Raw genomic sequence first — 13974 nt, 5'->3', positions numbered from 1 at the left:
TATGTCCTCCTGTAGGTTTTGCCATGTAACATCTGGCAAAGAAATTTTTAAAAAAATATCATTTTCATCTTTTTCTTTCTTATAAATGCTTTCTGCTTAATTCAGTAATGAATTGGCATGAATATTTTAAACCAACAGTTTCCCTTTAAGTTTGTGTGAAGACATTGGGTTTAATGTCTCAAGTTACAAAATTCTCTTTCCTTCATCACAAACATTTTGTTGGTGTTCATATATTTTTAAATTTTTTTTTTTTTTTTTTTTAGTCCTGGATTCCTTCGATTTGTGAGAGTTTTGTGTGGTATGTCTTCGGATGAAAGAAAAGCATTTCTCCAGTTCACTACTGGCTGTTCAACACTCCCACCAGGAGGACTGGCTAACCTACATCCCCGGCTCACTGTTGTGCGCAAGGTATAGGCTCTTCAGGGTACCTCCGAACTTAAGCTTTTTGCTTGCAAAAAAACTACATCTGCCACTTAAATAAAACACACTATTAATCTTATAGTTCCTCATCAACACTCAATATTTTCTGTTAGCCTTTCAATGCTAAACTCCACTCCAACTCTTCTCCAACTCTGTACTCTCGTATATATTCTCATAAAAAGGAACTAAGGAAATGTGTATGTAAACTAAGTACACTTCAATCTCTCCTAGCCTTTATTTGGTTGATACCCCCATCCTTTAGCATCTCATTGTTTTTACGTATGAAGTAGAGCTGGGTGGGAAACAGTTTTCCCATCTTGTGAAAATTTTCAGAGATTTCAAAAAATTTCCCTTTTCACATTGGGGCAAAACTGAAACCTTTTGACATTTTTTCATCAGAATTAAGAGAGAGAGAGAATGCGCACCATCCCAGAGTATCTAGTAGCCCAGTGGGAGAGGAAACCATCTGATATGTGGGACACTCGGGTTCAAGTCCTTGCTCTTGCCTGATTTAGAATAGGTACTTGAACCTCGATTTCCCACACCCCAGATGTGTACTGTAATCACTGGGCTATTTGGTATTCTGGGATGGGTTCCTCTCTCTCTCTCTCTCTCTCTCTCTCTCCCTCCCTCCTTCCCTCTCTGACTACAAATTCCTGGACCTTGGAAACCTTTCCAAAGAGAGTTACCCTAAAACTGATACATTCCTGCAAAAAGTTTCAGTTGTGGCAATTTGGAATTTCACACCAACAACAAAATCTGTGAAAAAATTCCCAACCAACTCTAGCATGAAGTGGAGTGTAAATTTGACAGAGAAGAAAGGACCTATGTATTTTTATCATGTACGTATAATACAATAAACTATAGCAGTACATAAATAATAATCATCCTTCCCTATTCTCAGGTTGATGCTACAGATGCAAGTTATCCATCTGTGAATACCTGTGTGCATTACCTTAAATTGCCTGAGTATTCCTCTGAGGAGATTATGAGGGAGCGCCTGCTAGCTGCTACTATGGAAAAAGGCTTTCATCTCAATTGAATTGCTCTGTGCAACATGGGACATGAGAAACTGTTTGGTATTAGTGAAGCCTCTTGTGTTTGTGTGCAGAAAATATGATCTCCACGCTGTGCTCTGATAAGACTTACCTTTTTTCCACCTGTGAGGCTTTAGGAACACGTGGAAAAAGTTTGTTAGCTGCTAATGACAAAACAAATCCCTGTAACTACACAGCCAGCAAGTAAATGGCACAGAACACTGTGTGATGCTTCAAGGGCTTGCACGACTGGAAATTAAGGTGGTTCTCTTTGACTGTTCCAAAGAGCAGATCTGCAGATTTTCAGTGTTCACTGATATAAATTTCTAAGTGTATTTGTGTAAAGTTTGTCATTTAATACCTTGTACACTACAGTTGCCATCACTGATCCCTGTTTTGCTGGCTTTAGACTAACTGGTCAAAAACTTGCTTCCTTAAATCTTAGAGTTAATGGGCATCACAAGCTTTTTTTTTTCCAATGGTGCTTGCACTATTGGCGTATTCTAGTGTTGTTTTTTCTTGGGGGGGGGGGGTGTTTGTTTTTTGTTTTTGCATATAATCATGCACAACTTTTTTTTTCCTTTCAACTGGGAATATATTTTGATTTCTTAAATGCCCTGCTATAAAGATCAAATCCTTAAGTGTGTTTGTGCAGCTCAACAATAAAGCTATTAAAAAACAAAACAAAACACTGGTTCCTGGTGCAAGGCACACTTAAAGCAAGTTTTACTTTTGGTTGTACTTTCCTTGTATATTATAAACATTTATTTAACTTGTTGCAGTTTGAAATTTAAAAAAATTTCCAATGTGTATGCTCAACAATAATCATTAAAATGTTTGCAGCGTACAAAAGTGTCTCCTCTGAATATTTCTCTCATACTCCTCAAATATTAGTTACATAGATTAGATATCTTATTTTGATTTGGTCAAATGTAAGGGTTCTGAAAGCATTACTTTTGAAGAAATGTGGCTTATTTTTCTAAGTTTAAGAAAATAGAAATTGGGGTATAAGAGCAAATAAGTGACCTGTTCATTAGTGTGTCTGTTGGCTAAGCCAGGGCGTTCAGAGTTTTGCGGTGTAACTTTCTGAGAACTAGCACAGTGCTGTTTCAGTATTTTTCAGACATGATATGAATGATACTAAGTTTGCATATTGCATCAGGGTGAATGACTGTACCCCACAAGATGCAATTGATTAAAGTTTTTTGAGGGTGCAATGGCTGTCTTGATTGAACCATGTATTGTAATTTTGTTATGGTGGTCAGTGACTACTTATAAAGGTGAAGTAAATAAGATGTTATTACACTTTTAACAGAAGTGTCTTGAACCAATCAAAAGCTTATAAGAAAAATGCATATTTTTCAGTCCCCTTCATTGAATAGTCTTCAGCAGGGGGTGTTTCCCATCTCCAGATCAACTGCAGACAGACCAGATCTGTGCTCTGAGCCTGGGCTTGCCTCTCAAAGAGCACTCCCCAGAATTCTAGGCCTCCAATTAGCACACGTGCAGACTCTAGGGCTCCCTTTTGGAGAAGAGCTTTCACAGGATTTTTTAAAGTGTTTTTTGTTTTTGTTAACTGTTTCCTCATTGGTTTAGAGGGCTTCTTCCTCAAAACTGCTACGCTCAGGTCCAGAAGTTTTTTAAGGAGGGTTTGAAGAACAACCCTTTTCCTCCCCCACCTCTCTTCTGAGAAATGGCAGCCACACAGTAGACCACAAGAACCCAGCTCACAGCTGGCGTGTGGCCAGCTTCCATGCAGAGATGGTTGAGCAGTCCCCACTGGTGTACTGAGACAGTTCAGCAGGCCTCCTGGAAGCTCCTTTCACCAAGTCCAGGGCAAAAATCAGTGGCATGGAGACAGGAGTAAGTAAGGACTGAGGGTCAGACTATCTGACAGGGAGGGTGCTAGAATGAAAATTCTATGCAGCTGATTGTACTTTTACCATTACCAAATGGCTGTCTGGTGTAAGAACCAATGGGACCTACCTTCAATATGATAGTCTAAAAGGGAATGAAGATGGATAGTTTAAATATGGAGGTTTTCACCTCAATACCAGTCTGAACCTAGTTTACAGTACTAGGTGATTAGAAAATGAAAGTAATTACGAATTGAGTTCTTTAGGGACTTTTATGAAAGATGACGGACAGTTGTCCATGTCACAGTATTTCACTTAAAGACCAGTCATTGAGCTCTCTTTTACTGCTCCTAAAGATTTATAGATTAGTTTGGGTACATTTGGTCAGTACTAGGAAACTTACAAATCTGAGGCGCCTCTTCTGTAGATTTTATTCAAGACTTGGACAAGCAATGAATATAAAACATCTAATGGTAGGCTGAGGGTTGGGGGAAGAAAAGCTGTGATGATTGTGATCCCATTACTAACAATTGTGTGTGCTTCCCCAGCTGGCAATTCTTTACACTGTGATGCTGCAGATGTGAAAGAATACTGATATTACCAACCAGAAACTGACGTGTAAGTGGAAAAAATACCATAGTGAAAAGGAGAACCTTTATTTTCAAGTTTATAAGCAAAATACTAAAACATTACACTAAGAAAATTAAACTACTAAAGGAGCAACTTCCTTTTGGGTATGATAAAGAACAATTAACCGTTGTTTTACCATTCTGATTCTTTTATTAACATCATAGAATTAAGTGTCCAAATAGTTTAGTTACAACTGCCATAGTATTCAGGAACCTTTATTACAGCCATCACTGCAGTATTTGAGTGAACACAAACTTGACACTTGGTTCTATACAAAAGCATATAGGATAAACCTGTTCTTGTGCAGACTGAACCTAGTAGAAGATTGGTCATATCAGTACAGAAGTTCAAGAGCTTACGACACATACTTACGAAAACAAATTTGAATGATAATATGGTATAAAGTATTAAAGTAAGATCTGAAACAACTTTGGAATTATACTAATATTTTCTAACTCATCTTCTCCATCCCTTATTTCTGGAATGAAGGAGGTGAAGCCTGGTCCATACCTAAAACTTAAGTTGACCTAGCTACATCACTCAGGGCTGTGCAATATAGTTAAGTCTAAACTCCACTGTAGACACAACTAGGTCCCGCCTCTGAAGTAGGTGGATTTACTACTGCAGCTGAAAGACCCTTTCTGTTGCTGTAGTAAATGTCTACAGTACAACGGCGTGTCTACAGCTGTGCTGCTGTAGCGCTTGTAATGTAAACATACCCTGAGATGCATAGCCACAGACATACAAGGCTTCATGAATATTTTTCCCCTAACAGAATTACAAATACTAAAACAAAATAGTTACTTTTTAGAAAAAGTGCTGTGTCAACTGACATTTGCCTCTTTGAAAAAGAAGTTCCTGTTGGTCCCTCCTCAGTCCCAATTTTTACCTTTACGTTGGCATGGCATATTTTGTTCTAGGGTTGGAGGAGAAAGGAAGAGGGAATATGCATTAGATTTCTTTGCTTTAGTATGTTCCAGCCAGTTGAAAATACTGCAAGATTTCACCTTCGGAAGTCTCAGAAAATAGCTGTAGGGATGTTTGTGAGGTTTTCAGAACGCTTTGTAAAATACGTTCTTCGGTAGGCTTGTTTCTTTCTAGCTTTCTGCCACTTTGTCAAGAACAAACAGAGGTGCAAGAATTCTATTCTTGTTGGTTTCCACAATGCAGCCATTTAACACCATTTCATCCAAAATTATATGCACTCGATCCAAGTTGAACATTATCTAGAAACATTTCAAGTTAAGTAATTTTTACTTAAGGTATTGAACAGTGTGAAGACTAATTCAGAAGAAAATCTTCACTGCCTTCGCAAGCATTTAATGTTCTCAACCCTCTTCTCTGATTAAAACTTACAAGTGTGGGTATTTGTAAATCTGCACTTTGAGATTAGGTTAAATTTTTTTAGTAGCACGAATACCCATGTCAGACATAATGTTTTTCACCTTCTTATTGTGTTAGTCACATGTTGAAGTGTCAGTGGGAACGGATAACTGCAGTTGTCTCTCTTAGAGAAGATGAGGCACTGAAAGCGCAACATAATTTGAACAATTAATATCTGGACAAATTTTTTGGATAGGCTTGTCTGAGTTCACTGCCAGTTCACTGCTGGATTTTATGGAAAGAATAGTTTCTGCTTACTACAGATACAAAATGCAATCAGTAAGATACCACAAACTTGACTGTGACTATGAATAATGCTAAGGGTATGTCTACATTGCACCTGGGAGAGTCCCTCCCAGCTAGTGTAGACAGACACACTAGCTGTTCTTGAGTTAGCATCAAGGTTGCAGTGTGGATGTTGCAGAATGGGTGGTGGCACAGGCTAGCCATCTGAATACATAACGATCATGTTGCTAGTTTTAGTCTGGTGTTAGAACTAGTGCGGGAGAGGCATGCTCTCAGCTGCAGTGCAGACAGACCCTAAAAGCACATTTGTGTACTCTGCATTTCCATTAAACAAGATAATTCTTAAGTCTGTTCACTTCTGACTGATACCAGCATTTTCAAGGCTGACCATTGTGTATTTTTTTTCCCCCTCCCGTAACACCTCTTATTTGGCCTAATGGAAAAATCAAGTTTCAAACTTGTCTAGTTTTATAAGCTGATATGTTATTAGTCTATTGTAATTTACACAGAGGATAGCTAAGAGTGATTTCATTAATTTACACTCCTTTGTTAAGGAATAGAATTTAATAAAGGTTTCGTTTTTAAAATGATTTTAAATGTACTTAGCACCTTCAAGATTTGCCTAGTGAAATGAGGCAGCTGAAAGGCAAAAATCTGAAACTATACAAATGTGTGTCCTTTTGAGCCATATGAAACTCCTCCATTAACGTATCTTAACTGCTTTGGCCTTGGCAAATAAATAAGTTTTATACCAGCAAAAAAGTGTTCTATACACACCAGTATTCACTGAACAAATGAGATGTGAGAAAAGTGGGGGTTAAGTAAAACATGTCCTGCTTTTCCTATTTATCTCTATTCTGTTAAATAGAAATTGACATTAAAAACTACTTGGTATCATGGCTGTCTCCATGATTCAGCACAATCTACAGGGGAAGAAGTTAAACCTCTCTTCTGCCTGGTCCCCACCTGTTGCTGCTCTTCAGTCTTTCCCTCTGCTCAACAGATCAATCACAGTTTCAGCTTCACTCCTTGTAGTTCTTGGCTGTATGTTGGGGATTCTGTTTATTGCAGTGGAGCCAGAAAGAAACTTCACATTCCAATTTGCAAACACATCTTTCAACAGTTTGGGGATGGTGGTTTTTTTGTTTGGTTTGGTTTTTTGCACCTTCACTACTGCCTCCTGGAACTTGCTTGCCATGAATGTTGTTTGATAGTATGGCATGAGCTCAGAAAGACAGGTGGTCAGATTTAGTTCTATTACTCTGCATTCACACTAGTGGAGCTCCACTGTCTGTGTACTCGTTCTGGCCCAAGTTTTCAAAGCTACTTAGGGTATGTCTATACTAAAAATGCTACAGCAGCACAGCTGTAGTGCTTCAGTGAAGACACTCTACAGTGATTGGAGGAATGCTGCTGCTGCTGTGGTTAATTCACCTCCCCTAGAGGCAGTACCTAGGACAACGGAAGAATTCTTCTGTCTACCTGGCACTACCTACAGTGGGGATTACGTTGGCATAATGACAATGACGTAGTCTCTCTGGGGTGTGGATTTTTCACACCCCCACAGCGATGTAGCTATGCTTATGTAACTTTTCAGTGTGGACCAGGGGCGTGGATCAGCATTCACATCTCACTCCCCATCACTACCAGTCCCAGGCCAGGGAAACTAATGATCCAAGCAGACAAAATTCGGTGATTAATCCTGGTCATGTGCCACTTGAGGCACATTGTGCATATGCTAAGAAATGTAGATTAGCCCTAAATCACTTAGGTCTTGCAGGCGAGTGGAGCAACACCTACATACCTTTAAAATCTGGACCTCTGCATTTAATTTAGCCTATGCAGCTTGCAGGCTACAGAAGTTGTTGTAGCTGGCTCTCCATATGATACTTTTCAAAGAATGTCACTACCTTGCAAGGAATATTTTAGTGTGGAAACAGTTACAGCATGAGTACAATAATTTGGAAATTTATGGAAAACAGAATTAGCCATTCTTAAGTTCCCATTCAGCATCACTACTGTGATGCAATGCTGTACGTGTAGGAAGGAGGGCCTATTAAATTCAGATATTAATCTACAGAGCTTCCATGAATAGTCCTAAAATGCCACTACAAACTTTTTAAATTTTAACTTTGTACCAAAGCCAAGTCATTTACACTGTCTGACAGAACTCTCATGGGAAAAACCCATCCAATCTTTAAAATAGCAAGACCCACACACAGAGCTCCTAGATCCTAAAATTTAACAGGGAAAATATCCCAAGTGAAACCAGGTACAGGAAGGAGAACTCACACTCTCTAGACCAGTTTCTCTGGATTACCCTCCCTGAAAATAACACACATCAGAGTGAGATCAGTGATTAATTTCTGAAAGTGTTTGTATTACCCCCCGATTTTCCAAACCCCAGGTGCCTTGTAGCAGGTTCACTCACAGATAGCGTTAGAGAAGAAATTTCAGCTTGTTTCAAAATTAATGGCATTGACTTTCCCTTTTAAGTTAGCATTTTTAAAAAGCTAAAATATACTTAATGGCTAGAGGCACATTTTTGTTACAGGGAGTGAAGTGGTGTCAATCTTTCCACCTGTAACATGCTAGCCCCGCCCTGTGAGGCAACATTCCACAGCTACTCAGCCCTCATTCCACCAGCAGTTGTCTCACCTGTGGCCTGAATTTGGCTAGCAGCTACCATTCCAGAGAGATTGCACACCTTGATTCTGGTAAATCTCCAAGCTTCCTTTGCAATTCTATTCCCACCTTATTTTCCCATGCTGCTCCTGGCAAACATTCAGCTTTAGACAATGACTCATTTGGCTCATTTCTCCTTTCCTGCAAGTCTCATGATGCCAGTCCTCTGCTGTTACATCCTTCTATACACACACTTAGACATTTCATTCTGACTGTACCCAGGCCACTGTGGGGACATCTGTCTATCATCTTCCTAGCTCTTCTACACCAGCAGCCCCCCTCCTGCTTGGCAAGAGACCCACACAACAGGGTGTAAATCATCCAACCTTTGGATGAATCCTGCAGCAAGAGTAGAAAGTAAATCTACCAGATCAACTAGTGTGGGGAAAGGCTGGGCAAGGTGTGTACTTTGACATCTAAATCTAGCTTAGCCTTTACTAAAGGGCCACTTCCAGTGACGTTCCTGCTCTATTGCGCATAAACGTCTGTGTAAAAGTCTTGTATTAGTAAGACTGCAGCTATGCATTCAAAGACTTAAAAAACCTGGGGAGAAGGGGAAATTTTGTTAATTTTAACATATAAATAAAGCTCTCTGATTTCAATGGAAGTTAGGAGCCTAAATACCTTTGGGGATCTGGGCCATAATGTGCTGATCTGAAGCACTCATAATAAATTATAGGTCAATATATATGCTGAGTTCCATGTATCCTAGCCTGTAGGGGAGGTGAGTTGTATGGGCCCTGGGCGCCCACCTGCCACCCTGGAGCGTCCCTGCCTACCCTGAGCAGCGGATGGCTGTCCCGCGCAGCTCCATGCTGCGCTGCCGCTGGCAACAAGGGAGCGGTGCTGGGGGCAGGCTGAGGCAGCTGCTGCACCTGCAGGGGAAGGAGGTGCATGGTAGTGAGGTACTCTGAGGGTGCGGGGCTTATCTTGGCTGGATCTCCTGAGCAGCAGCTTGGGGGAGGGGCTTGGGTGTGTGTCATGCTGGGGAGGGCTCCCCCGCAACTTGCTGCTGCTGGTGGGGAGGGCTGGGGGGAGTTCTCCTTTCTGCCCCCCCAACCCCGGGGCAGCCTGCCTGCTGCACCCCAAACTCCTCATCCCTGGCCCAGCCCCAAGCCCCACATCCAGCACCCAAACTCCCCCCCCATCCCTCCCTCCCGCAAACTTTTGCCCAGAGCCTGCACCCCAAACCTCCTCCCACACCCAAACTCCCTCCCAAAGCCTTAGGCAGGTGGGGGGGGTGGGGAGGGGAGTTGGGACATGGACCCGTTCTGGGTACCACCAAAAATTATACAAATTTGCCAACCCTGCTAGCCTGCATGTTGAAGAAAAGACCATGCCAAGTATGTAGATACATATTAAGGTTGGTCTCTAGGTGCTGTGCAGGGTGTGACTTGGAGAGCTGCCTCTACAGAGGACCTACTCTCTTCCTTTCTTCTTCTTGTACCTGGCATAAGCCCTATTAGTAAAACTGCACATAAATTAATCCCTTGTAAAAGTTACCTTGCAATAGTGGCACTTTCTAATCCTATTCATGAGTATTTATGGCACCCATACTAAAATGAAATAAGTACAATAAATGATCTTGCTTTCCCTCTACCCCCCATCACTTAACCATGCAGCAACAGCGAAATAAGCAGATATGCTCGCCATCTGGCTTTGAATTCTGGCGCATCAAGATGCGGTGCAAATGTACTTATCAAAGAGAATATTTTCTCCTTCACAAGGTGGCACCATTTAAAGTATCTGAGGGTTTTCTTTGATTTGAAGATAGGGGAATGGGTGCACGTGGTCTAAATTGGCAATGAGGAGAAGCCAGTATCTTATGAGCAGCCAGCTTTCCCAGGAACACTAGCAAGTGATCTGCAGACCACAGCTTGAGTACTTAGGTGACAGACAATTTGCCTCTAAGTAACTGATGTACAACATAGATTTCCTTCATGGCCATTCATTTTCAACCACAAGTTAGATTCACTATTTTTGCTGGAATTCACAAGGGGGACTGAAGCACCTAATTACTACTTTAGGTGCTTATATCTATCATTTAGGCACCACTGCCACTCTCAAAACCCCAAATTCAAGTCCCTGCACTATATCAGGCAGAGTGGGAATTTGATTCCTGGTCTCCACATCCTGGGTGAGTACCCTAAACCACTGGGCTAAAGGTGGTTGGTGGTGGGGAGGGAGACTCCTGCTCCTCAGTTTTTCTTGACAAATGGCTGACTTGACCTAAGCACCTAACTCCAGGAGAGGGTTCCTGGCTCTGAATCCCAAGTGGAGGGAGGTGCCTCCTTCCAGCCCATACTTACGTACCTAGGCCCAGATCCACAGGCTCCTAACTTACACTGATTTCAAAGGAAGTTAGGTGCCTAAACACCTGTGTGAATCTGGCCTCTAACTCCTTTTGAGTGGCCCCACTCCACCGCATTTCCTACTGGCTAGCGTAGGTACCTCCCTGCTCAATGTGTTGGCTTTTGTGGATCCCATTCGTAGGTGCCTAACTTCCCAGGCGTTGTGCAGGGAGTCTGGTCACCTCGCTCAGGATTGCGAATTCTACTAGGCGCCAAGGCACCTAAATGTTAGGCACTGAAGTGCTCAAGTCCCCCTTGTGAATCCCACCCCTATAATCCTCTAACATCTCACTACTTGACTTTATCATTACGAATGATCATTCTTATTAAGTAACTTCTGGACTATCTACTGGCCTGGAAATTTCAGTCACTGAAAGCACTTTATGCTTCCTGAACATCTCTGCCTCAGGAGGCTATATTAAAATCATTACATCTCTGCTATAAAGTAGGAGACTGACTGTACTTGTAAATTCCAGAACATTTGTCTGATCCTGATGTTAGAGCACTAACAATTGGCTCCTCCTCGGATTATACATTCTGGATGGAGGGTTGAAAACTGACTGATCACACTCAAGGTGAAAGTCTGGTAGGAGAGTCTTTAGCTGGTTCAATACATCATGATCCTGGAGAGGACTTCTCTCTTATTGTGATAATTATTTGAAATTAATACTACTAGGTTTCCATTTTATCCAATTCTTTTACAGTGTAAATTGAAGTATATACTTATAAACATTGAGCCTGAACTATTCATTGAACCAACACTGTAACATTATAATTTTCCTCCTGATTACTTAAAATTGCCCAAACTTAAAGTTTGAAACTGCTACTTTGGTGGACATTAAAGTGTCTGATGGATTCAGCTGGGAAATTCCCTATATCAGTGTTTTTCAGTTGTCCCAGACATAAACAGTAGGCTAATCACAATGGGACTCAATGATTTTTCTTAACTCAGGAAATTGGTCTCCAGACTCTTGGTTCTCTGGGGATCCAGACAGAAACCTGAACATAAACACCTGTTTTTTTCACAGGCTAGTATCTGGTTCAGAACAAAGCTTGTTCTGTCAATTTAAACTGTAGAAAACCAACTTTTCTTAATTTTAACAACTCCTACACATAACAGCATCTAGTCTACACCAAACTGCTGTGATAACACTTTCAATTGTCACTTTCTTAATCCTTGTAGTGACTCATCACAGCCAGAAAGTGGCTTCTACGCCATCTGAACTGCAGCTGTTTAAGAGCTTAATAAAATTCAACCCATTTAAGCTCTGGTTCTGTGTATAAAAAAATCAGAGATATTAACTCGCTAAACAGAAACATTTCATTATTAATGGTATTAACACTGTTGTCCATTTAAATGGTTCATCAGCACATCTGGTAGCAGTTGTTTTAAAAACATATTTAAAATATAGTTCTGGAAATATCATGATCTTTGCTTCATATGGATTCTTAATTATGTGCAGAATGACTAATTCCCAGACTAAAAGTGGAAACTTGTCTCAACCATTATCTAGACTCTTTACATATAAAAGTTGCTCTCAAAACAAATGGCTACTCAGAACTTAATAAAATAAAGTGGTTGTCTAAAATAGCACCCTTTAATTGACTAGTGCCAATAGTTTTCATTGTTGCTATGTGCAATATGTTTAAAGCTGTGATCTTGCAACCACTTACTTACACAAAAGTTTAGGCACATGAGTAACCCCCATGGAAATCAGCAATTGTGTTACTTGTGCTTAAAGTTAAGCAGGCACACACATAAATGTTTTCAGGAATGTGGCCTTGGAGAATATATTAAAACATTAATTTGATGGAAAATGCTGGTAAAAATATGACTAAATGTATGTTCATACAGCCTGCCTCTTAACTTGTCTTATTTTAAATTTGGTAGGAAAAGCTTGGATCCCGCCCTTTGCTTTTAATGAAAGTTACACTGACTTTTCCTGTTAAGTTTACATTATTAAATATGCTAACACTTTTGGGGCAGTAAACAACTTAAACCTTAGCATTAACTTGGAAGGTTCTTTTGCTTTCACATAGTTTTTTTGGCCTAGAGTAAAGTGTATATTGTTCTTTGTAGCAGAAACAGCAGGATTTTTACATCCATTCCCTTACAGTAGTTGATTGGTTAAGAGGCTGGAGGGCAGATTTGTGTGACACATACAGGCTTTTAGTTAGGACCAGGAATTAAGTTCTCTTGCAATATATAATCTCTACAGAGACTTGGAAACTGGAGTTATTGCTTGTGTTCAGATTGGAGGATAGTGGTTTCCTATGGATTGTTGCATATCTTCTTTTAGCTGGGATTGCTGTAACAACATAGTTGGGTGCTCTAAATAGTATTAGTATTTAATTGTGGGTTTGCTAATTTATTGGGAATTTTTTTGCACTTAGTTTGGGTTTTCTTGGTCCTTGACCCCTTTTTTCAAAGATGTAGAGTGGGTCTGAGAGCAGTTGGGGCTAAGGAACAGCAGGATAAATGGGTATAGACAGACTGTAGAATCTGGCAGAAATACAAGATACATGCTTCCATCAAGGCCGATTTCCCTGGATGAAAGTTACATCTAAGCAACTTGCCTTTTTTCAGACTGGGGTAGAGTCTTTTATAGATTGTGGGGCTTTCGCAATATTTAAGAATAATTACAAGTACTAAATTGGATTACTTAATTCTTTGCCCCAAATTTTAAATCGTTAAAACTGCAGCAAGAGATGGGTGGGGAGGGACAGCTCAGTGGTTTGAGCATTGGCCTGCTAAACCCATGGTTGTGAGTTCAATCCTTGAGGGGGCCATTTAGGGATCTGGGGCAAAAATTGGGGATTCGCCCTGCTTTGAGCAGGGGGTTGGACTAGATGACCTCCTGAGGTCCCTTCCAAACCTGATATTCTATAAGATGCAAATAAAGTGTGCTATTGTTCCCATGGTTATATAAAACGGGCAGTCTGACAGCATTAACACTGCGAATGGAAACGTCACTTTGCTTTTCCTGATTTTTTTTTTTAAATTTGATTTTAAATGTGTAACCTTAATGTACCTTTAATGTATGCTTTACATTTTAATATGATAATTTAGCAGGACTTCCCAGCATTTACTAATAATGTGCTTTTGCAATATAGGGTAATGTATGTGTCTCAGCTATAGAGTTCTACACTGCAGATTGGTGCTGCCATTTTCTTTCATATATAGCTATTATACCAATATATAGATTGCTGGGAGTTAGGGACTCAATCAAACAATGCCTTCAATAGAAGGGTGTGGGTACTTAGCACCTCATGGAAAGGAGAGCTCTTAGTGAATTTGGAATATGTGGTAATCACCATTCTGATTATTTTTCTTTGCAATTTTAAAATGTTTGTTGGATCATGTTA

At 40.4% G+C, this 13974-nt stretch overlaps 2 protein-coding genes across 13 annotated transcripts in view; one reads left to right on the top strand and one right to left on the bottom strand.

Moving 5' to 3' along the window:
• HECTD1 (HECT domain E3 ubiquitin protein ligase 1) overlaps window positions 1-2309 on the top strand; it is a 101138-nt gene extending 98829 nt beyond the window's left edge. For all 5 annotated transcript variants that reach the window (XM_077818997.1, XM_077818995.1, XM_077818996.1 and 2 more), the window contains 2 exons: window positions 264-408; window positions 1325-2309. In XM_077818997.1, the coding sequence (XP_077675123.1) occupies window positions 264-408; window positions 1325-1462 (283 nt within the window). In that variant the 3' untranslated portion in view covers window positions 1463-2309. The remainder of the gene's footprint in view (window positions 1-263; window positions 409-1324) is intronic.
• Window positions 2310-3945: 1636 nt separating this feature from the next.
• Window positions 3946-13974, bottom strand: part of AP4S1 (adaptor related protein complex 4 subunit sigma 1) — a 36389-nt gene continuing 26360 nt past the window's right edge. For all 8 annotated transcript variants that reach the window (XM_077818984.1, XM_077818992.1, XM_077818988.1 and 5 more), the window contains one exon: window positions 3946-5169. In XM_077818984.1, coding sequence (XP_077675110.1) covers window positions 5041-5169 — 129 coding nt within the window. In that variant the 3' untranslated portion in view covers window positions 3946-5040. The remainder of the gene's footprint in view (window positions 5170-13974) is intronic.

This window comes from Eretmochelys imbricata, chromosome 6 (genome assembly GCF_965152235.1).
Source record: "Eretmochelys imbricata isolate rEreImb1 chromosome 6, rEreImb1.hap1, whole genome shotgun sequence".
NCBI lineage: Eukaryota > Metazoa > Chordata > Testudines > Cheloniidae > Eretmochelys > Eretmochelys imbricata.
The sequence above is the reverse complement of the archived record's forward strand: the minus strand, read 5'-3'. Positions and strand labels throughout refer to the sequence as shown.